Below are 23,898 nucleotides of genomic sequence, written 5' to 3' on the forward strand. Positions count from 1 at the left end.
TGCACAAGCATGCATCTGTCCTCACTTAGGGATGGCATGTGCCTGCTCATTAAAGTGCATTTGCATGTGTGTGTGCACTCACGTGTAGGAGTGTGTGGGGGGGATCAAAGGGCTGTCTTATTTGCACCTGGTAGGACCATGCAGCAGTGACTCAGCAATGACGAGTGGTTGTGGCTGTTCCCTGTCACACAGCTCAAAGTTGTGTTAACCTTTAAGACAAAAGGCTGTGACGCGTGTGGGCCTCTGCTAATCCGGTGAGGAAAACCATCTGAATGTCATGTATTCTTCCAGCAGCTATTGAAATCAGATTTAACACGTGCGGTTTAGGTCTCTCGGGAAACCATTCAGCAAGTCTAATCGAATTGTAGGGGAAATTTTGGTCACCGGGAGTTATCCAGCAATCAATTGCTAGAACAAAAGTAAGAAAACTCAAATTATAAATGCTGTAATTTTAACTGGCAATTTTCATGCAGACTGCAATTTAATTGGATGATGAAATCATCCACCTATCCAACTATTTTTCTTCATCCATCCAGCTGCTTATCCAGTTCACGGTCATGGGGTTCGGGGGGAGGAGGACTTGGGCATGTCACCAGTTTATGGTAGGGCTTTATATAATTATATTATTGAAAATTATTCACAGCTTAATGTGATTCTGACTTTAACTTCTCTTTAACTTCTTTGTTCATCACTTTCCTAAAGTCCCAGTGTGCCTGACATGTCCTCACTTTTTTTGAAAATATCCAATGGCCATGAATTCAATGTTCAGCCACTACAAAGCAAAGAGGAATGAATGCATCGCTCGGGTACCCGTTGTCCTAGAATTTTTTATTTCAGTTTACTGACCTTGTCAGAGCATATTTCTCTGAAATAGCTTTGTTTTTCTTGTTGCTGCATCGGTGCATTTATTTAAAGGAGGCCATCTTTCACACAAACATGGATGAAATGAGAGATAGGTCAATAAGCTAGCTGTGCTGAAGGTCACTACAATGGGAGTGTGTCGTAGTTCAGTATTTAAACCCTGCAAAACAAGATGGATTGCCATGAAATTTTCTTTTGACATTTATGATCCCCTGACAAATTATTTGAATGTCTTTAGTAATCCTCTCAATTTACCTCTAGCTCCAGCATTTGCCAAGAGAAACCACTCCGGTGGGAATGTTGTCAGAGATTCATCGATCATTTAGTTAAAATTTAAGTTCATCCATTACTTTGGTTTCTGACACATTATTTATTTGTTATTTATTTGTAACTTTATTTGCAAATAAAATGCTTTCTCATGTGATTCAGCTGTATTTTATGTTTAGCGGTATAGGCTAAATGTTAGCATGCTAACATGCTAAGTTAAAACTGATATGTTCACATGACATCTGCAAATCACAGTAAGCATGTAAACGTCTACGGGAAATCTACGTCCAAACGTAAAACGTAACCAGAAACTCCTCTTAACTCTACACCGCAACCTTCCACGCCATTCGGTTGCTGTAGGCTACATCAACCCGACATGCAGTTTTATTTCTCTAGAAGGGAATGTCAAGTTACGTAGAAGGTTACGGCAAAGGGTTAAAAGGAGTTGTAAGTTATGGATTAACTTACAACTTACGGATGTGGATTTCCCAATGAAGCATAATTCAGGCATAAAACAGATGATCTAACACTTAACTGCAATCTACATTCTGTATAGCTACATTCTTGTCCAGATTACACTTCCCAACTCCCACGCCTGGCAGGATGGAGCATAAAGGTGAGACAGTCCTCCTTCCAAGAAAATACTGCAGGAAGCAGTGTATCCATCACTTGTGGAGAAAATTTACAGGTTTTTCAGTGGAAGAGTTCAGGTTGCAAATGTGATGAGTGCTTTCCTTTTAAGTCAATGATGTCATCTGGATTGGATCATCAAATTGGGCAACAACTGTAATTTTACACCTGAAAAGCAGCCTTTCAAGATGACTGTGAACACGACAGCTCCTCTCTCTTTTTTAAAATCTTTTTTCATGTGGGCATGCTGCTCTAGTCTAGTCTGTGGGGAGGAAGAGATAAAGTTGTTGTTCAGTGACTACATCAAAAGCCTTTAACCTGCTCTTACAGACCGCACAAGTAGTTTTACAAATTATGTGAAAGACAGGCGAGGTGAAACATGAGTTTGATGTTTTATTTAACTGTGACTGGTAAGCATGAAAGTGCATTGGAAACCCACAACAGAGTGACTGTGAGCTGCGTTTGGTTTACGAAAAACCTTCACAGGTACTGTAGGAAAGATGATTCACCAGTCAGAGAGCTGTTAGGACCACGGTATTTGAAGAACCCCGTACCCCTGGGGTAAACTGCATCATCTTTTTTCACATGTTTACTCAGACCACCCAAATGCTATCCAACTAGACTGCAAATTAGGATTCCTGATTCCCACCCTCAAACTAAAAGTGTTGCCTAACTTTCTTTAGAAAGAGGACACAGGGATAAACAAAAGTACATTTCAAACTGGCGGTGATGACAGCCTGTTATTAGGGTACTCAGAGCCATGGTTGGATTAACCACCTTGGAGGCCTTGGGATAAAGATTTCTTGTTGGGCCCTTGTTGACCTCTGCTGTACACTGTAACAAACTGTTACAAAGCTGCACTATACAAGAAGCAATTTACAGCACCGTCTCAACCAGAGACCATAGAACTGTGGGGGAGAGATATTTGAATGAAGTAACTTCCACCTGCACGGCATTGTTACTTCTGTAAATAGTTAACTTAGCTAACAGAGCAGCAGAGCGTGTCTGTTACGTGACCAAGTGCATCCATGCTTGGAGGGCTGATTAGAGCAGAGCATTAAATGAACTGACTGGGTTGGGGGACAACCAGGCTTTGGTTACCTAGGCAACCACAGCCTTGAACGTTGGCTTAGTAACCAACTAGCTTCAAAGCAATGTGCAACAAGCAAATCGCTCCTTGTGCATTAGCTTAAGAAAACTGAAAGTCTGACAGAAAACCTTTCCCCATTAGGAACACTAATCGCTGTTTCCCATTAATTGTTCAATATAATGTGAATAGCGTTGCATGCTGGAGGTTAGTTACATTGGTAATGTTAAACACATTCTAAACCTATAACTTTTAACCAAACGGTGACTAATTAGTAACTTTGCATGTATTTTTGGGATGATGATTTAGCATTGGAAACACACAACAGATTGGCAGTTGATGTTTTCATGAAGTTTTGTAATGCTTTAATGTGCGCCGTGTTATGTGTGACAGAGAAACCGATGATAAGGACAGTTGTAACATTGCAACATGAGTCTAATGCGACTAAATTTAACAATAGCTTGCTGGAAACCCTGCTGAAAGTATATTACTATTAAGATCTGTATGTACAGATTTACAGCTGTCAGCATTTACTTTCTATACAACTCCTATGAAGTTGATTACTAACAGCGAGTCCTTTGTGCAAAAATGATTGCATTGCAGAGTGCTTGTGACTGTACCTTCTTTCACCAATCAAAATCAGGTTGGGACTGCCTTTAAGATGTCCACACTGTCAACAATGGTGAAGGAGAAAACTTTAAAGAAGACAGTTTCTGTAACCTAGCAACAATAAGCATTTGAGAGAGGTGCTTAAAGCCTTGTGTGATTCCAGCACACACAAAAAAGCTACGTGTGGACAAAAAAAACCTTCTAGAAGCAAGTCTTGTCAGTCATCTTCTGTAGCTCATAATCTGTGCTTATAACACTTTTTTCATATGCGATTTTTGTACAGTGTTCCTAGTCCATCTAAAGGTTCAATCTATGTTATGCTGAGAAATGGAAGACACCCTATTTATTCTGTCATTTATTTTCATAATTGACACATATATTTCATCAGACTTTAATTTCAATTCAGTTTTTCAATTCAACTTTACTTAAATAGTGCCAAACAACAACAGCAGTTGTCTTAAGGTGCTTTATTTTGTAAGGTAGATACCCTAGAATAAAACAGAGTAACCCCAACTGTCAAACAAGGAGGCAAGCAAGCACTTGGGGCCAGCAGAAAGGAAAAATTCCCTATTAACACCTGCCGTGACTGGTTGGGGTGTGAAGGGAGGAAAACGGGACAAAAAGCATAAACTGTGGAAGAAAGATTAAATATTAATAATAAGTAATGATTAAATGCAAAGTGAAGACAAAACACTCAGCATTCAGTGTCAGCCAATCTAGTCTAACTATAAGTTCTATCAAAAAAGGAAAGTTTTAAACTTAGTCTTAAAAGTAGAGACAGTGTCTGTCTCCCAAATCCAAACTGGGAGCTGGTTTCACAGAAGAGCAGCCTGAAAGCCTCCCATTCTACTTTTTAATACTCTAGGAACCACAAGTAAGGCAGCAGTATGAGAGCAAAGTGCTCTCTTGGGGTGATACGGTACTAGGAAATCTTTAAAATAAGATGAGGCCTGAATATTTAAGACCTTGTATGAGAGGAGTAATTTCAGTGGGAACCAGCATATAGAAGCTAATATGGGAGAAAATATGCTTTCAGACAGTCAATCTCAGTACAAATGAAAAATGAAATTAAAAAAAGAGTCTTATATTGTGGCTATGGCTTGTTGGACAGCCATGTGGCATTAGCCTTTCCCAGTGTGTCCCAAGTTAAAGTAGGTAATAAAAGTAGCACTGGGTCACCTTTCCTTGAGAGAATTTGGCCTGTTCTCATTATTGATCTTACTTATGTGACACTTTACTCTGTTTGTAATTTCCATAAGCAGTTTACCAAAACCAGAAATAACCAAACATGTAAGTACTTAAAATTATTTTCTTCACTTAGACCTCTTAGCCCGAGGAGGATGGTATTTAGACGTGAAAATTGGTTACAAATTTTCAATTATTCTACACAGACCAACATGATATGTAGTTGACCTTGCTTCGGGTGCCCCTGGGGGTCTCAGACTCTCTTTGCCCAGTTCATAAAATAGCTTTGAAAAGAGTTCAAATTCAGGGTGTTTCCCATCAGTAAATGATGAAGATGTCTCTGAACTCTGGGTGTGTGTAAATAGATGTTTGACAAAGATAATGAAGTCAAGATGAGTGGAAAGTTGAAACCCAACACCAAGTCACCTACTGTGCTGTATGTGTAGCCCATAATTCCAGACTACACCCGTCATGTGCACGCCAAAGACAATCAGTCCCTCCCTGCTGCCATCGAGGCTGCTCCCTCACAGGGTGAGAAAAGGTCCTGGCTTTGCTTGGCTTGAGGTAAGCAGCAGCATCATAAATTCAATTTTGAAATAACAGAATCCAGGATATCCCGTGGTTAACCACCAAGGCACAGATATCCGATTCTCTAACCAAAAGGACAACCCTTGTCTGTTATCCTGTCAGATAGCTGGAATATGGATGTCTTAGGAGATTTCTCAAAAAACAGAGACTCCTGATGCGTGCGGCAGTGAAGAAATGTCACATATTTAACAATCACGACTAAACTTTTGCAGCCGATATGAACCTTTAAGGCAAAACTTGACACCTTTCACCCTATTATTTACATAATACATGTCACAACCTTGTTAGTACAGGTGTGTTCATGCACATGTGTCATTCCTATACTGAAACCAGCTGTGTGATGCAAGGTGAAACTATAGCGGCCATAGAGGCCCAGCCCCGACTACACAATGAAGACATCCTTAGAGATGGCCTGTGTTTACTGTAGGGTTGTCAGGGAGTCCTCCACCTACATGGCAATAAGGAAAGACATTATTTACTTTGGCTGGACAATGATGGCTCTAATCAGATCCCCATGATGTGAATACACTGTTCGGCCTATCACCACCCATTTCCAGTTTCTGTTCACCTTTCACCTCCTCGCCTAAGACCTCCCTGTCATCTTATAGAAACATTCTCTATGGCTGCCTGAGTGCCTCGGTTTAAGTACAAAACCCACAAATGACACCCAGCTTAATTTGAAATTTGTAGGTATTTGCTCTGAATTTGTCAGAGTAAACTGAAATTAAAATTGCTGTCTCCATATGCACAGACACATATCTCTCACGCTAAAACCTTTCACAGGCCGCGTGTGTAATTGTGTTCTCTCCATTTGCCTCTTCTATTGTCATTCCCGCTCACCAGCATGTGAAAAGAGTTCAAGATAAAGTAGGTCACTCAGGTTGGGGAAACTGTCATGTCTAATTGCCACACCATCTCTCTTATCTGATCTGGCGAGGCTGTTATTGTAATGAAATACCAGTGGAGATGAGCCAGGAAAGGAGAAGATTACACAGCATGAGCCATTCATGGCACAATCCATCCCTTCATTGCCCTGGGTTTTCCACACAGTGGGTTCAGGAAGTATGGTGGGGCATGTGAGGGCTGGATGTGGGCTGGAGGAAGAAGGCAGGATAGCTGAGGTAACCACTCTGATAAGTCGATGCGTCTCTGCTCTGCTTTGTGTTCTGACATGACAACCCTGTTTTGAATCAGTGCCACGAAGTTAAGACACAACAAAGGACGATTATTTTCTGAGATGGAAGAGTCAGGTTCCATCCTGGTACTTTAATGAGTGGATGTGAATTTCAATACATCATCACAAGACTGCAATTAATGAATAACACATTATCATCATGGGGTCAGTTTTGCTTGTCAAGGCCAAATCAGGCTTGCTTCTCTCATAGGCTGCCCACTCTGGTAGCTCATCGTAATGCTGCCCTTTAGTGCCCTACCATGGTTTCACACGGTACTGCAGTACTTTATTTTCCCTGATTATTTTACTTAAAAGCAGAAAGTCAGTTGTTTTTACTTCCATACCAGCGGTGGATGATTTAAGATAATCTTCAGGCTGGAGAAACCAAGAAATCTTTGTGATTTGAAAAATACACTTGATCTTGGTTTCTCAGTCTCATTTACCAAAATTACAGGAGTGTTAGTACTGATTTCAACTGTTTAATGTTTAAATGTCATCAAAATATTTGGATCTTGAAATGATGCTCTTTTTTTCACATTCCAGTTCAGATTAAAGAAGCGATTAGTGGTTGCGTGTAATGGAAAGCAACAGTAGTGGTTTAAATCATGGTTTGGATCGATTGACGGGTATCACTCGTGTCTATTAGGCTGAGGTTTGTTTACAGACCCGCCAAAGCTACATGGAAGACAATCAAAAGAGGCCCCTCGCTTTCATTCTGCCAAAAGCTATCCTTTTAAAGACAAGTGAAATAGTGCGGAAAGTCATCAGAGTTGATTTTTCTGGTGGTTTTATTTGATTTGCATGACTCGCGGTTCCTCTGTGATGACAGTTCAGCTGTGATGTTTTATTTCTCTGCTCGCCTCGGGCAGCAACGTATCTTTTGTTTGATCCCTCACAGTTTTTAGGAAAGACATTATGCTTGAGCCTCCGGTGCCCCTCTCCTCAAGTGCTGTGGGTGCTCTGCTGATCATCTCGCCATCTGAGTTGTGGTTTTGGTCACGCAGTTGTCGAGCACGGGCAGCAGGTACTGTGATAAAGCGGCTGACGACATTGATGTGGTAGCTGCGCAAAGCCAGCAGCTTTTTAACACAGAGATCGAAGACATTGTTGAGGTCCTTGCGATCTTGCTGCTGGACAAAACTCCTCAGGGACGGCTGCAAGGAGATGTCGTTGATCAGTTTCTTGTGAAGGGGTGGCATGTAGTCCCTCATGTAGATTAGAAAGGAAGCTGGGGAAAAACAAAAGCAGTGAATTCTTTACATTCATCTCTGGCACAGTTGGGATCATGTTATTGACAATTCATCAGCCTTTTTACCACTTTTTGGTTCATGTTTGACTCCCAGAAGCTCGTCAAAACAGTGCAGCAGACTGCTTTGTGCAGCACTCCCTCCTGAATACCTCATCGGCGCTGTCTGGACCCCTTCATAAACCAGCCCCTTTGGCATACACGGGTTGTCTTTCCATCTAAGTATGATTATGTGACACGGGCACGCACATAGGTCTCAAAAACATGTTTCACTTTGCAACTATGTGAATCGAGAGAAAACAGCAATAGATTTCTATACCCAGACAGGTAGATCCTCATAATGCCATAGAAGACTGAAGGGTCCACATGCACTTAGGGAAGAAAAGAAAACAGTTGTTAATGGGATTCATTTTACAATAATCACGAAAAAAAAGAAAAGAAAAAGGCAAGAATTGAATCATTTGCAATCATTAAAAAACGTTTTTCTTTCTTTATCAATGAACCTATCCCAGCTGGCTTTGGGCAAGAGGCAGGGTCATACATTTCAAGACAGCACAGGTAAACGTTTCAGTCATTTACAAATAACTCCCAATTTAAATTTAAAAAGATTCAGGGAAGGGAGTTTTCTACCCGTGTTAAACATCATTTAAAGCTCTGAGAAGTCTTTGTATGCTGAAAGCAAACAACAAACAGCTGTGATCTTTGGACCCTCGGCTGCCACTGCATTGCAAACTATGCTAAATTATTTAACTGCATAGGGATAAAAACACTTTTTGAAACACAGTTAACAACTCAACCAAAAAAAAACATACATACTGTTTAAACAAGATAGAGAACATCATTTCAGCAATCATACCGCATCATATTCCATACATATTAGAAAAGCAAGACCAAAGTTAAACAAGTCCATGTCCTGAACTAACCCTAACCCTGTCTACAGCATAATGTTTTGGGAGACCTGGGTCGTTGACCCAGAGTTTTGAGTTTTCATTATTATTGAACTTTGATTTTGCCATTATTTATCATTTCTAGTCTTTTGGTGTCTTTGTTAGAGTTCTCTGTCTTATGGTTTATGTTTCTGTGTTCTATAGTTGCGCTGTCTCCCCTGTCAGCTGTATCCCCTTGTCAAGTCCGTGTCTCTGTGTTATGTTTCCTGTTTTACTTTGAAAGTCCGTGTCTCATATTAATGCATCTGGTTTTGCTTCCCTTGTCTCGTTAGCCCTGATTTGTCCCAGCTGTGTTTCTCTCCTGTCTCTCATTCACTGATTGCTCCCTCTGTGTATTTAAGCCCTGTGTTTTCCTCTGTGTTGTGATCTACTGTCTACCATGCTGTGTGGTTTGCCTGTCAACTGGTTTGGTGCTTAGTTTATGTTCTTAGTTCAGTTAGGTTTCTGTTTTCTACCATCCAGCAATAAAGCTGAGTTTTTTGAATTAACGTTTGCCTCCAAGTGTCTGCACATTGGGTCCTCCTTACCACCACTCCTGCCTGCACATCAGCCTTCACATAACATAACGTGCAAACATTTTTGGAAAAAGGCTGTAACACATTTAGGTTTTACATCTGAATAAGTACCTTGCATCAGTTTGAGTGCGTCAGTCATGTCCTCAATAGACCGGCTGATGATCTCCAAGCCTCTGGCCACAGCCTCGGTGTCGCCACACCTCACACCATTGATCACCGTGGGAATATTCTACAAAGCAGTGGCTCGGTTAGAAATGTCCTCGCTTTAAGGGTGCCCTTATATTTGTCTGTTAACAACAATTATCAAGTGCACATTTTAGGATGTTTCCTGTTTTTAATGTATCTTCACCTTCACCGCAGGAACTCCAGCTAGCTCCACCAGCAGAGTGACCAAGAAGAAACCTCGGGCACTTTCTCCACCCGGGAGGCTGACCAACAACTCCAGGTTCCTGTTTGACAAATGTAAGCCATGAAACTTTGTGCATATTATAGTATGATAGCACATATTGTATTATACTGTGTGCAGAAACAGAATTTTACTCACTCCATGTTGAAAGGCCTGGCACAGCAGATATACAGATGGACATGAAAAACAGGACATATTTATACACATTTGCTGGGTTTACTCAAACTGCTGGCAGGAGATTAGCGGCCTTACCCGTCAGGATCTTTCCTCTTCCAGTTAGCCAATACTGCATCTGCATGTGTGATAATTGGGGGAAGCCCTAAGCGTTGTGACACCTCCCAGTATGGAACAGCCAGACTGCGTGGCAGTATCTTAAAAGAATATGAAAGAGAAATCAGTCATAATAACTGAATCACTTAAGGTAACATGTAGCATTCAGAAAACAGGAGGCAAAAGAAAAAGAAAAACTAACAGACAGTTAGTTACCTCAACTGTATCTTTCTCTCCCTCCTCCCAGACGTAGCCCATGGTCATCATGCTGAGAGCCAGGTGGGCCAGTCGTAACTCTTTGTGTTTCTGCAGAAAGTTGCTGCTCAGCAGTGGCATCTGGTCATAGACAACTGTACTGAGCAACTGCTTCACAGTCATCGTGAATGGTGCTTGTCATTATAAATACCTTGTTAATACGGGAGCGCAACTCGTGGGACTGCGCAAGCTCTGGGATTCTCAGGGCGATATCCATCCATGGCTGGTAATAAGGTGGAAGCTCTTCCTTTAAATGCACATCATGAGAAAATGTTAATGTTGGTCAGTACCATTTAACACAACTGTAGTTGGTGTAAAATGCAAACAAATCCAAGTTCATGTTGTCCTCAAATGGCAAAGCAACAAATTCACTAAAATCCAAATGGCTCAAGGGGCTCAAAATGAAATGTTCACAACTTGTGACCATCATGTGTGTTGTGTGCTTGTGTCCAAGCAGGACCTTAACTTACTAAGCTTCTTTTTTAGGAACCAGTTCTCCCATCCATCACTGTGCTTCATGTTTTATTTCTGACTACAGAAGTTATGAACATTATTGTTCTCTCCATTTTTGCTCTCTTCTATATGCAAAAATGTGATTTTGTAAACGTCTTCCAGGAATAATGCTCACTTCCTTCATCTTTGTTGGTCTCAATCAATACTAAAGTTAATATTTTTATAACAGCTTTTTTGGCGCTATAAGGATTAATGTAATTGGCAAATTCTTATTAAAGGTTTGGTTTTTAAGTAATACAATGTGAATAAAATGTAATAATGTTACATCACAAACTTGAAACAAGCAAAGCTAAAATAACACACACAGAACTTCAAAAGAGCTTTTCAACGTACCAAAGGATCTGGAAGGATGAAGCCGAGTTCTTCTGAGACATGGTAGGACTTCAGAGAGAAGAGAGCTTCGGTCTGGTCTGTTTCAGCAGAAGCCATAGAGAAAACAAAGCAAGCACCAAAAACTGCAATGATCCTCTGACAAGCTGAATGATCCCGGACACCCCAGTCTGGCTGGACTTGAGCACAAAGGTATTGCTTACACAACCTTTATACCTGAGTTCTGCTGTTGCACAATTCCAACTGTAGAAAATCAATACTTCACTTTGTGAATCATATAGTATGAAACAAATAATCGGTGTCACGCTTGGTTGATCTATAACCGTCCAAACTGTTAAAGTTATGCAAAGAAGAAACTAAAGCCAGTTGGGATGCTTTGCATGTTGTAAAAAAAAAACACCTTGTTGTTTTCCCACATTTCCTACGGGTTATCAGGAACGTAACTGATAACAAATAAGGAACAGATATGTTACTTTTACAAAAGCACAATCATTTGTTTATCAGCCTTTTGTTTAAGAACTCTTTGACAGCAGATTCATCTGAAACAATAAATAAATACGCTAATAATGAGTTAATAACGTGCGTAGGCGTGTCTTTTTCAATTTGTATTCATATCCTGAAGATAACACGCTCTTTATGTTTTGACTGAGAGCTATAAAAGACTGCTACTTAAACAAAAGTGCTCCATATATCTGGAACAAACTCCCAGAAAGCCTCAGATCAGCTGAAACACTCAGTTTATTTAAATCCAGGTTGAAGACTCACCTATTCTCAGCTGCATTTGAATAAAGCACCAAATCCACACTTTTAAGCTTAAATTTCAAAACTTATATTTTAACTACTGATTTTATTTACTGTTTTTTTAATCAATTTTAAATCATGCTTTTTATTATTTTTGTTTTTTAATGTCTCTGTAAAGCACTTTGAATCACCTTGTTGAATTGTGCTATATAAATAAACTTGCCTTGCCTATAACATTTTATGCCGCGTGGCTTTTATTTTGAAGGGACTTTCTCTACCCTCTATATAAAAGAGGATTAAGTCAAATTTAGACTGTCAGCCTCACCTGCTGGAGGAGACTGAACACTGCAGTTTCCTTAAACCAAACCATGCACCGCACAGTGTATGTGCGTAAACAGTAAATGAATCAGGCCAGTAATACTCAGTACTCCAGAGCGCCAACAAACCGGCATTTCACTTTGCGATTTGTCACGTGTTTTGGAAATACTGAATGAAATGAACCCGCACTAGGACATGAATCTGTTGGAGAAGTTTCTTTGTTAAAATCAGCTCAGCGGTCTGATTTCTTTTTGAGCAACTCCACGTAAGCTTCGGTATTGTAACATTTGCAAGTCGGTGTAAAGGTCAGCTGTAATTTGATCCTCTTGCTTCTGAAACATAGATAACAAACACCAGACTGCATTGTTGTGCTTTCTAACACAGATGACAAAATAACTGGAACACTGAGGCTGAGGACAACAGCGGTCTGCCAGGGAGCTGGACTTTAAGGAAGTGCTACTTCACTGACAGTGCAAACTCACTTTTAGTAGGCCTTAACTTTGGAAACCATGGCTGTCAGTACCCATGAGTGAGTTGTTTTTTTTTCTTTTGTGCGTGTGTGTTAAATCACTGAAGTTAAACAATAGCTAAACTTCCTGCCAATTAGATCCATTGATATGTTTTTGCAGTTAAATAGCTGACATTAGCTAGCTGCTGACACTGAAGGATGATGTATGGTGATTATGATAAATGTCAAGTAAATCCAGGAGAATCTGATTCACTGAACACAGTTGTTTTAATGCTGAAAATAAAAGCTTTAACACAAACTGATGAACGGCGGTGACTTACAGACCTACGACTCTCGTAGGTCTCTTGGGTCTTTATTGCTAAGTAAGAAGCTCCAAACAGAATCATTTTGGTAATATGAAAGAAAAATAATTCAAATTTGGGAATTTAAAAGTCAAAGTACGTGCTTGCGACCAATGTTCCCTCTAATTTTTCATGTGTCTGAGCGAACACACAAACTCCCTGAGCGGTCCCTTGGACCACTGTGAGCAACATCAGTAGACATGTCCACTGTGGTCACGCCAGCATCGAATCCATCCAAGTTACATGGTTTATTAATTAATTGGCTAATTATTAATTACAACATTTACATTTATGTTAGACTACTTTTAATTAACTGCTTTAGCCCACTGGCGCAGCCAGTCACTTACTGACTAACACTGCAAAACAGAATTGTTAAAGTTTCAATTTTAATTTCAAATCAGGTTAGATTTTTTTGTGCGCAACGCAGATTTTTTGTGCGCAGAGACCGTGCCAGCATTGCGCAATTGCGCACGCGCGCAGCTTAGAGGGAACATTGCGTGACACTGTAATGACGAGGCAAATGTTAACAGTTAACGTATTTGTAGTGATAATGTGAGTCATATCAAAATATAAAATGTGCACTTCATAACAACTTGTAAAAAAGGGACAGAGTCTCAAAAGTCTGCTAAAGTCTGTGTATTTCCTTTAATATATTTGTATTATTTCTTAATTTCTATTAGTGTTTAAGCGTTTTTTAGTTAGATTGTTATTATTTTTTTCTTATTGTTGTGGGTTTTTTTTATTAATTTATTTATTTACTTACTAATTGTATTGAGTACAATCTAACTTCGTTTTCATGGTGTGGTAGTGTCACAATTACAGTGAAGTCTCTTATGTCTTAAACAAACAGGAATTTATTCCGTTTTTGTCGTGTATCCGACATGCCTGCAAGTTGCTGCACGTGTAGGGTGTGTGAGTGTGTGTGTGTGTTTTAGTGTATACATGCATTCAAAAGTTAATCCCTGGTCTTTCTCCGCTGTAAATCCACCTGACACACCCCTTCTTACACCACTATGATTAGAAGGGAGCTGATCAGTCATGCTTAACGTGTCCGAGGTCTCGCGGGTTGCATGAATTAATCATAACCTGGGCTAAATAAAGTATAAAGTATGAGCGGATCAGTGTTTTGTAATAAATAGGTTTGGGGGTTTTCTTTTTTCTTTTTTTTCCCGTCTGTGCGCCTGCCTATTATTAGCTACGGAGGCCATCCAGTAAGTGGAGGTGGGTCTATGACGGCCAGGGCTGCAGCTCTGCATCGCACCGTTAGACTTCACCTCAGCGTCCGCGTTTCTGCCAGTGCCATCGGGCTCGTCACACCGATCCAGAGCACCTTTCCTGAAACATCGGCTATTTCCAAGCCTCGTTCACCTCGCCTTGAAGATGAAGTTAAATACGAGCTGCCGTCAGGTGCAAGACGCATCCGATGGAGCCCTGCTTTTTATCTCGTTCATCGACCAACCCGATGCAGCACTTCCTTATGTTGCGGTAAGGATGGTCGGCAACCGTTATGACTACAGCGTCAGAGTGGTTTTAATTCGCTTATTTTATGGGGGGAGGCTGGTTTTTGCGATGAACTCGGAGCCGGATAAACAGGCTCAAGAGTCAGTGACGGGGCGTTACATAACGTGTAATGCAGCAGAGCCTCATGACTAGTGTCTCGGTGGTGGAGGGAGGCACTGTTCGGTCCTTCTGGTAGGGTATGCACGTTTTTATCATCCTTGTTATGGCAGATAACCGAGGCTCCTTAAAAAATGTGTTTTTAAGATGATCGACTTAAGGCACTGTGCGTTATATAGTATATCTCACCACATTTTAAAAAATCATTAATTAATTCGTGAGTTGCGCATTGTAGTCTGTAACAGGAAAGGGCATTTGAATGAGCAATTGTAGGGGCGGGGTATCTCTATAGTATCAGACAGGCCCAGCCTAAGGTCAGACTGCGAGTTGTTTTGAAAGGTGAGAGAAGCCTATGGTGATGCGGACTATGCAGTGAATGAAGAGCCCGATTTTTTTATGAATGGCTACAAAGTGACCATGAGGCAAAGAAATCATAGTAACCCTTGATAGTAATATTTAGAGCACTGTGTGAACCAAAGTAAGCAAATGATGCTGCAAAAGTGTTTTGGATAGAAAGTCCTTTTAGTATAAGAACAGCAGAAGTTATGCTTTAGAAAGGGAGCTGCTTTTTTGTTTTTTCCTGATAATGGGCACTTGACTTCCAGGTAGGGGTAGCTGGCTTCATTCATAAGAAGGCAGCACTATCTGAGAATATAAATATGAATGGAGGCTATATTCCAGTCCGCTTACGCTTTCAAGAGGGGGGGGGGGCTCGGATGGAGATTTCTTGTTTATTCGTGTAAGCTCTGGATGTGTAAATTAAACATGGCGTGACTTGGGTTTCAGATGGTTCAAAATCACGTTACGACACGTAACAGTGGTGTTGTCTCTATACATCAAATCAAAAAAGAGCATAAATCACAGAGGCTTGTCTGATATAGGGTCTAACACACTGACACCAACCACAGTTCCCTTGGAAACTGGAACAGCGACCTAAATCGTCAGCAACCATTTTCAAGACACAGAAATAGTCTGTTTACCTATTCCTATTGTTTCATTTAGGTACATGCCGCATGCATGAGGGCTGTGATGACTTAAGTTATAAGCTCTGAGGTATAAGGTTGGGGTGCTATGCTTGAGATGTAATGACATGGGGAAAAAAGAAAGGGAATTTTAGGTTTGCTGATGGTTGGAAGAATTGCAGGGATGTGTCACACATGTAGCATTGCAGCAGCCTTTATTAAAAGAGGAGCAGTAGCATTTAAACTTATTTAACTCTTTTGAAACTAAGAGTGCCTTTTCTCTACCTTTTAATTAAGGTTGAATAAAACCAACCTATCGCCTAGCTCTGATTTGCTGTATATTTCCCGTTGTTGTTTGCTCAGTACTTTCATTCTTTTCTACATCAGGAACAATAAAAGGGAACCTGTGAATAGACACAAGGAAGTCACGAGACCATCCCCTGATAGCTCTGCAGGCAGAATTAGCAGTGCAGATGAAGCCTTGTCAGTGTCAGTCCCTGTAGCGTTCATGGCAGGGTAGTATAGGACTGAAAGTGCTAATACACGACTTTCTGCACACCTTTATATTCTGACAGGCCCCAGCTGACGGATTCTGATATGGACTATGAGAGACCAAACGTTGAAACTATCAAGTGTGTGGTGGTAGGAGACAATGCAGTTGGGAAGACCCGCCTCATCTGCGCCCGGGCCTGCAATGCCACCCTGACTCAGTACCAGTTACTCGCCACACATGTACCCACGGTCTGGGCAATTGACCAATACAGAGTATGCCAGGAGGTGAGTACGAAAGCTCAAATAGTTTGGGTTTTTTGTCCCTTGATATAGAGAAGCTGGTGGTTGTAGAAATACAAATATTTTTTTGGCATCTATCAGGTTTTGGAGCGCTCAAGAGATGTTGTGGATGATGTCAGTGTGTCACTCCGCCTTTGGGATACTTTTGGAGATCATCATAAGGACCGGCGTTTTGCATATGGCAGGTGGGAAAATGTGAAATTCTATGGTCTTTTTACCATCAGTTGCTTTCATCTTACCTGAAATAAGCAAGTTTGCCCTCTGGCTTCCCTTCAGGTCTGATGTTGTGGTCTTGTGCTTCTCAATCGCCAATCCCAACTCTCTGTACCATGTAAAGACTATGTGGTACCCTGAGATCAAACACTTCTGTCCCCGTGCTCCTGTCATCTTGGTAGGCTGTCAGCTGGACCTGCGCTATGCTGACCTGGAGGCAGTGAACAGGGCACGGAGGCCTTTAGCTAGGTACTCAGTTTTGCATTTATCTCTCTATATGCAAGAACCTTCAAGTTTCATGGCCGAAAGGTTGATTTACTTCCGATTAACTTCTGATATGTTATTTTTCAGACCAATAAAATCCAGTGAGATTCTTCCCCCAGAAAGAGGCCGGGAGGTGGCCAAAGAGCTGGGAGTACCATACTATGAAACCAGTGTTGTTGCTCAGTTTGGAGTCAAGGACGTCTTTGATAACGCCATCCGAGCTGCGCTCATTTCACGCCGCCACCTGCAGTTTTGGAAATCTCACCTCAGAAATGTCCAGCGACCTCTCCTTCAGGCACCCTTCTTGCCACCAAAACCTCCCCCACCTATAATCACTGTGCCACCTCCCCCTACCACCACAGAGGAGCATCCAGCCGGTCTTCTCGAGGACCCACACTGTGCCGATGTCATCCTGGTCCTGCAGGAGCGACAAAAGATTTTCGCACACAAGATATACCTGGCGACATCCTCTTCAAAGTTCTACGACCTCTTTATTATGGACATGCAAAATGAGGAGACCGAAAAGCCCCCTCGGGGTCCGATCTCTGGGCGAGAGCTGCTGATGCGTGCCGCAAGCTTTGATGTTTGTGAGAGCAGCGATGATGGAGACAAGGCCAACCTGAGGGCCTGCACTAGTGATGGGACCTTGAAAGACTCCGAGGTCGCCCGGCGGGGCAGACTGCTCTCCTCGTGGAGCCGAGCCTTTGTCAGCATCCAGGAAGAGCTTGTGGACGACCCCATAACATACAGCCCCAGGCCTATGACTGTAGTCCACATGGACCAGTCCATGCAGCTCGGTCCTTTTCGAGCAGTTCTTCGCTACTTGTACACTGGCCAGCTAGACGAGAATGAAAAAGAGCTAATGCACATTGCTCACATCGCTGAGCTGCTGGAGGTCTTTGACCTGCGGATGATGGTGGCAAACATACTCAACAATGAAGCCTTCATGAACCAAGAAATCACCAAAGCCTTCCATGTGCGGCGGACAAACAGAGTCAAAGAGTGCTTGGCCAAAGGCACTTTTTCTGGTGAGAGCAAATCATTACATGTATTTGTTTGTCTGCCCAGCTTGAAGTAGAGTGGATGCCGGTGTAAGTGAGGTTTTACTAGCTCTCACTTCTGCGTTGCAGATGTAGTTTTCAAGCTAGATGATGGGACGATCATGGCCCACAAGCCTTTACTCATCTCTAGTTGTGACTGGATGGCAGCTATGTTTGGCGGGCCTTTTGTTGAGAGCTGCACCAAAGAGGTGAGTCGAGGACAGGCTAAAATCAGCCCTGTATGAAACACGTAGTTCAGCATTTATAGTTACATACTCATTACCAGTCAAATAAAAGTGCATTTAATTAGCTTATAATTAAAGAAAGCACACTTGTGTAGCACATCTCAAATACACAAAGTGGCTCGTGTAGCACACCAATGGACTACGTGAAGTGTGTAAAAAGTATAATTAGAGGACTGCAAATCTGCTCTAATACAATTACACTGGCTTTGTGATCCAAGTGTACTGCAGTTCTCTGAGGCCTGCTAATTGTGCCTGATTCTACTATGAATTAAAAGTACTACAGATTCATAAAACGCCTGATAGGAGAAAAGGTTTTTAGATCGTTTGGAATTGAGATTGTGTCTTTTCAAATGATCCATAGTGTATCAGATAGCTCTGTAAAGCTATATTTAGATCACCTATGAAACTCACGATGTGTCCCTCTCTTGCTGCACAAAAAGTAAATATTTTTTGTAGTCTGATCGTGTAAAATGTTGTACAGGAGATTCCTTCTCGCTCTTCCTCTCTCTGTGCACACCTGCTGAATCCTTCAGGACCTGAATCATGTTATATTTTGTATGTTTTCTGCTCCTAAGGTGCTGTTCCCCAACACAACTCGCAGCTGTATGAGGGCTGTGCTAGAATATCTGTACACGGGCCGCTTTTGTTCTCGCTCGGATCTGGATGCAATGGAGCTCATTGTTCTTGCCAATCGACTTTGCCTCCCCCACCTGGTTGCACTTACAGGTATTACATTTGGTATCATTTTCCTGTAAAGTACAGGATTGTATGACATGCAGCCGCAGTGTGCCCTTCCAAGCTGTTGCCTACAGAGAGCAACTTTTATGTTTCTTTCAGAACTCTACACAGTAACAGTGCTGACGGAGGCGGCGATGATGGGGGCTGACATCGATGGAGATGTGCTGGTGTACTTGGATATGGCCCAGGTAGTGTGACCTGCCAATCATTCCGAGCAGGGATTGTTCTTAACGCACTTACACAACGCTGTGACAAAATAGATTTTATTTTTATTATTAATGAGGGCATTTCTCAGAGGGGACTTCTCTTGAGGCTAAAATAGTTTTCACAGGCAGTAGGTGGGGCAAAAGACACATTAAATTAAACTGCCCTTACCTAGCTGAAGGATTTTTGGTGTAGTGAGCAACTGGGAGACAGGAATCATGCTCAGCACTGTACATCATCCTGTCATTAAGTTTCAAATGGGTATATTTTCCATTTACCCGGCAAGCTCATTTTGCTCATTTTTAATTTATTTGGTGCAATTCACCACTGAAACACAAACATTAAAATGAATTTTCATGTTGTTTTTTTAAATTACTACACTGCCGCCTGCTTTGCCAGACCAGAATATAGCAAACAAATCAAACTGGCTAATGGCTGTTAGATTTTTTTTGTTTGTTTTCTGTGTGTTTGTGTTTTCGCTTGTTAGCAAGGAAAAGAAAAGGGGTAGATTTGTGGGAAATATATTGGAGAAAGACTGTTGATATATATTGGAATCCTTAGAATTTGTTACTTTCTGCTGTACTTTGTTAGTTGCCATGCTAACTGCAGCATGCTAAAATTAGCACAGTAATGCTACCATGACTAAGCTTCTAAGTGCAGTACAAATTTACTTAATGGCTCTGACAAAGAAGTGTAAACAAGATAGTCTAAATGTAAGGTCAACTCAAATGGCCTCTGTACTCCAAATATAGATTGTTTTTTTTAATATGTGCACTTCATGTCAGCAAACCCCAGCACTGCTTTTTATCTCCAAAACAAAACACACAGAGTGATGATATATGACTTTGTGTGCTGACAGTTCCACGGTGCCCAGCAGCTCACTGGCTGGTGTCTTCACCACATCTGTACCAACTACAACAGCATCTGCCGCAAGTTTCCCCGAGATATGAAGGCCAAGTCTGCAGGTAACAAACATCTGATTAATCTTTAATGCTCTCCTCTCATTAGTAGCGAACACCAGTGTGAGACAGAGAGTAACTAAAGAAAAGATTGTCTTGAAAATATTTATTGTGATTCAGAGAACCAAGAATACTTTGAGAAACATCGCTGGCCGCCGGTGTGGTACCTGAAAGAAGACGACCACTACCAAAGGGCACGCAAAGAGCGCGACAAGGAGGACTACCTGTACCAGAGGAGGCAGTGTAAACGCAAGTGGCTCTTCTGGAACCTTCCTTCTTCCCCTAACTCGAACTCTCCATCTTCTGGCTCATCTGCAGTCATCTGACGGAGTGGTAAGGAGAGGCCCACTCTGCAGCGCGTCAGTGTGGATGCAAGCTGTAAAAGCTCCAGTCAAACATAAGCGCTGCTGGCTAGATATGCCCCAATTATTCAGGCACACAGTTACATTTACTGTTTGCTTACCTCTGCAGTCAAACAGCACTCCAGGTTTCCAAGCTCAGCTCAGTCTAGCGGTCAAAGTAATGAGTTTTGTTTCTTAGATTTTTAGCTTGTTATACGCGAGACTCAAATCTCAGTGATATGAACCTTACTGACAAACGGTACAGTATATCTGGCGCAAATATCACCTCACGTGGATTGTTGTGCGTTCTGCCACCTGAGTTTTAAGTTTAAAAAACAGGACTCTGCTGGCACAGAACCTTTCACCCGTGGTGTCATCAGTTACATTGAACTGATAACCAAGTGCTGCTAATCAGCTGCAACAACCAGCAATTCAACACAGAATTTAAGTCTCAGAGATATAACACACAGGATGTAACAATAGCATGGCCTACCTGGAAACAGTTACTCCGATCATGCCTATTATTATCGTGGATGCATAAGTTATAAAATACTGGCAACTTCTACTCATGTATATTTTTGTACAGTCGTTCTATTTTTGAATGTGTACAGCTTGCATCACTGAAGGCGATGCAAGCCTGGACACAATCAACTTGTGATTTGTGTCCTCTTGTCACAAAAGGGCTGTCGTTTACATGAATTGATTCAGTGTCCGGAGACACAAGAGATCCCAAATCAGAGAAAGAATCAGTCTTTTCAGTAAAATGCCAGCAAAAACAAACCAGATCAATAATATTTACTACGTGTCATTCAATGAGGATTTTTATCAGTTCTTCACTGAAGGTTTCCGCTAGTTTCCCACAAAGCTGCATTTCTGGAGTTGAAGAGACCACGTGGACTCTGTGACAGCGATGTGTATCTCTCTCTCTCTCTGGTGATGATTTAGGCTTTAGCGATTGATCTTAGTTGATTAGAGGTTGCATTTGGATATGTAAGACTCGCGCATGCATGAGGCCTCCTCACGGCCCTTCATGTGAATTCATCAGTACATCTTCTACACACCCAGCACTTTCTGGACTCTTCTCTGCAGAGACAAACACACACACGAACTTCCAGTATTGGCATCCTTTTGAACAGCGTTAAGGACAGTTTGGCATCATGACACACTCAAACAGATCTTTATTATTTCTTTTAAAGGAACTGGGAACTGGCTGCATTGCTAAGATGTTCAAAATGTTTCCAAAACAGTTGTGAAAAGGTTTCAATCAAATCATTTTTCTTGATTTGTTTTGGACGCCTCACAGTATACGTTCAGAGCTGTCATTACGGTTGTACTTGACTGTCAGAAGGGCTGCAGCATTTCGATCAGCAGTCACGGCGCTCAGTGAAGATGGGTGGTATTGTAAATTGTAAAAAAAATATATCAACTGCAAGTAACTTGCATCACTCTAATGTGCTGTTACCTAAAAATGTGCACTGCAGGCAGTGAGCAGAATTATACAGTATTACCGAGTAATACACACACTGAATACAGACTTGACTCATCTGACTTGCATTTAGTTACTGTGCAGCTACAAACTTGTTTAATACTCATTGTGCTTACCTCCATTATATATCTTACTATACATACAATTTACAGGCAGTTCAAATATACAGTTGACTACTAGTAAAATAGGATAGTAAAGTAGACACATTGCATTATAAAGATCTACATTCATAAAACATGCTAATGCTATGTAAAAGAATCAGTTCCAGCATTTGCTTTTCAGGCTTGCTTTAATCCATTATGATAATTCTTTTCAACTGCATTTTAAGTAGACATAATTAGAGCCAAGAAAAGAGTTTAAAATAATTAAGTGGTATGAATTAATTCAGTGAAAAAGGCTAAATGTATTGCTTGTATCAATTCCTTGAGTAATAACTACACTGCATGAACAGAGCCCCGCCAAAATAGAAGACATTAATTTGCAGTCGTTTAAAAATGTAACGCATATCAGAGTGGTGGTCCTGGTGTTCGAAGCGGTATCTTTAAATTGCTGTCTTTTATATTAAATCATCTGTTGTTAAGCAAAGAAAAAATTGAGAACTTTCATTTTTAGGAATTTTAATCAGCAGCATAGATGACAGCAAACACCAGAAGGCTGATGACCCTCTGATTTTATTCTAATTCTGAATGTTTTTAAGTGCTCAATTATTTGAGTAATAGATAGTGTTTAGATAACTCAAAATACAGTTTGGTGTACTTTAGCAGCAGGAGGGTCTATATTGCTATAGCTTGCCTTGATGGTAGGACTGATGAAGTTCATCGTTCGTTAAGACATGGTTTCCATTCCTCAGTGCATCGCATTTCTCAGCGAATCTTCTGCTGTTTTGCATCAAGAACACCTCATGCCTTAATGTACAGTGTACTGTAGTGTGTGCTATTGAATGTAAAGTAGTGTTACTGTGGTCACTAGTTTGTTTGCTATATCGTAAGCTATAATGGTGCTCTCTAGGCTGTGTGTGTATCTATAAATGTACATAATCCATAATTTGGATATAAAGCAATCAGTCAGTGTGTGATTCGAAGAGTCCAGTGAGTGTGTGTCAGTTTGAACACTGCTAAAGGTTTATGATTTTGTTTGTTTGTTTAAAGCTGAACGACAAGATTAAAGACTCTGGCTATTAAGGCCACACTAGACTAATGAGAAACCATCAAATTTGTGACATTAACCATGAAATTAATGCAGGGATTTCAAAATTTTGTTTCATTATTTTAAAGTTTCTTTATGTACTCCGCTGAGCTCCAATTTCTGAGACTGCATAGTAGCAAAATGCTAAGATAGTGTGGACACTGGAAGCTAGATGGTAACTCTAAATGTAAATACATATATATTTGACTTCTGCAAGTCGAACTCGACATAGCAATCGATACAAGCTATTGCATAGGTTAACATACATACTGTTTTGTACTATGCATAATGAAATGTCTGACTTTGAAAGTATAAACTTGCACTGCTTTGTAGCACCGGGTTCTCTTCAAATTGCATTAAAGGGTACTGCAACATCATTAGATGAAGAAGTAGACAACATCAGGTTAAAATAAAGAAGAAGAAAAATAAGATCATGAATTATAAATTAGTTACTACTGGGGCCCTTTTCCATTTGTTTGGGTGCTAATATCACAGCTGCAGAGAAGCACAAACCAAAGGGAGCTTTAGCAGCACCAGGAATATATATTATATGCTGCACAATCACTACTGCATAGTTTAAGAGGCCTTGATCAGAAATGGTTGAATATTAAATAAAATTAAAAACAAAAACAAAACAATAACAGAAAAGAAAAGAAAAAAAAAACTTGAATGTTTTCTCAGTGTTCAAAACCTGGATGACACTTTGTTTAGTCACCAGGTTTTTATTTTCTTTGTCTTCGTTCTCAAGAGCTGTTTTTATTGTTTGGGAGCTATAAATATGAAATTCTGTAGCATGTGTTCTTGAAAACGTGTAAATAATATTTACTAAATAAACAAAGAGCAACACGTGGAGTCCGGTATGGTGGAGTCTGTTTATTTGGTCGTGTTACGTGAAATTTGTGCAGCCTCATCACACGTCAGAAGGACCGAGCCCTGCGCAGAGGCGGCAGCAGCAGCTGAAGCAGAAGGAGGAACCTGCAGCCAAACAAGCCCCAGCCGACAACTTTTGAGACATGGTAATGTTTATGACACATGCATGCTACTATTCTTAATGCTAGTTTAGATTCCTATTGCCTGTGTGTAGTTTTATTTCAGGTTAG

General features: G+C 41.0%; 3 protein-coding genes across 8 annotated transcripts in view; 2 read left to right on the forward strand and 1 right to left on the reverse strand.

Annotated features, from left to right (window-relative positions):
- Positions 1-6,452: 6,452 nt before the first annotated feature.
- On the reverse strand, positions 6,453-11,074 carry ido1 (indoleamine 2,3-dioxygenase 1). Of its 2 annotated transcripts, none has more exons than XM_026186664.1 (10): positions 10,887-11,074; positions 10,192-10,287; positions 10,002-10,091; positions 9,768-9,886; positions 9,654-9,668; positions 9,459-9,558; positions 9,221-9,338; positions 7,967-8,018; positions 7,717-7,865; positions 6,453-7,629 (listed from the first exon to the last, which is right to left on the reverse strand). In XM_026186664.1, the coding sequence occupies exons 1-10, from the start codon at positions 10,980-10,982 to the stop codon at positions 7,232-7,234; spliced, it is 1,233 nt and encodes a 410-aa protein (XP_026042449.1). In that variant the 5' UTR covers positions 10,983-11,074; the 3' UTR covers positions 6,453-7,231. The 2 variants fall into 2 exon arrangements, with proteins under 2 accessions (XP_026042449.1, XP_026042448.1); XM_026186663.1 differs by having other exon boundaries at positions 10,002-10,121; positions 10,887-11,073.
- Positions 11,075-11,876: 802 nt separating this feature from the next.
- Positions 11,877-23,814, forward strand: rhobtb2a (Rho related BTB domain containing 2a). Of its 4 annotated transcripts, none has more exons than XM_026186661.1 (11): positions 11,877-12,217; positions 12,327-12,471; positions 15,907-16,108; positions 16,205-16,308; positions 16,400-16,585; positions 16,688-17,628; positions 17,731-17,849; positions 18,461-18,611; positions 18,723-18,811; positions 19,687-19,792; positions 19,907-23,814. In XM_026186661.1, the coding sequence occupies exons 2-11, from the start codon at positions 12,452-12,454 to the stop codon at positions 20,110-20,112; spliced, it is 2,124 nt and encodes a 707-aa protein (XP_026042446.1). In that variant the 5' UTR covers positions 11,877-12,217; positions 12,327-12,451; the 3' UTR covers positions 20,113-23,814. The 4 variants fall into 4 exon arrangements, with proteins under 4 accessions (XP_026042446.1, XP_026042447.1, XP_026042444.1 ...); XM_026186662.1 differs by having other exon boundaries at positions 11,877-12,207; XM_026186659.1 differs by lacking the exons at positions 11,877-12,217; positions 12,327-12,471 and adding an exon at positions 13,487-14,237.
- Positions 23,699-23,898, forward strand: part of pebp4 (phosphatidylethanolamine binding protein 4) — a 53,311-nt gene continuing 53,111 nt past the window's right edge. Inside the window, exon 1 of one of the 2 annotated variants that reach the window (XM_026186665.1) lies at positions 23,699-23,814. In XM_026186665.1, coding sequence (XP_026042450.1) covers positions 23,812-23,814 — 3 coding nt within the window. In that variant the 5' untranslated portion in view covers positions 23,699-23,811. The remainder of the gene's footprint in view (positions 23,815-23,898) is intronic. The other variant, XM_026186666.1, reaches the window with a different exon arrangement.

This window comes from Astatotilapia calliptera, chromosome 12 (assembly GCF_900246225.1).
Source record: "Astatotilapia calliptera chromosome 12, fAstCal1.2, whole genome shotgun sequence".
NCBI classification, from domain to species: Eukaryota; Metazoa; Chordata; class Actinopteri; order Cichliformes; family Cichlidae; genus Astatotilapia; species Astatotilapia calliptera.

Coding starts and splice junctions, on each gene's coding strand:
- ido1 (XM_026186663.1), bottom strand. CDS start 10,982: ATGGCTTCTGCTGAAACAGACCAGACCGAAGCTCTCTTCTCTCTGAAG. Junction 10,122..10,191: donor TGCGCTCCCGTATTAACAAG/GTATTTATAATG, acceptor GTCTATGACCAG/ATGCCACTGCTGAGCAGCAA. Junction 9,339..9,458: donor CTGGAGTTCCTGCGGTGAAG/GTGAAGATACAT, acceptor ACTGCTTTGTAG/AATATTCCCACGGTGATCAA.
- rhobtb2a (XM_026186659.1), top strand. CDS start 14,176: ATGGAGCCCTGCTTTTTATCTCGTTCATCGACCAACCCGATGCAGCAC. Junction 16,109..16,204: donor AATACAGAGTATGCCAGGAG/GTGAGTACGAAA, acceptor GGCATCTATCAG/GTTTTGGAGCGCTCAAGAGA. Junction 17,850..18,460: donor TTGAGAGCTGCACCAAAGAG/GTGAGTCGAGGA, acceptor TCTGCTCCTAAG/GTGCTGTTCCCCAACACAAC.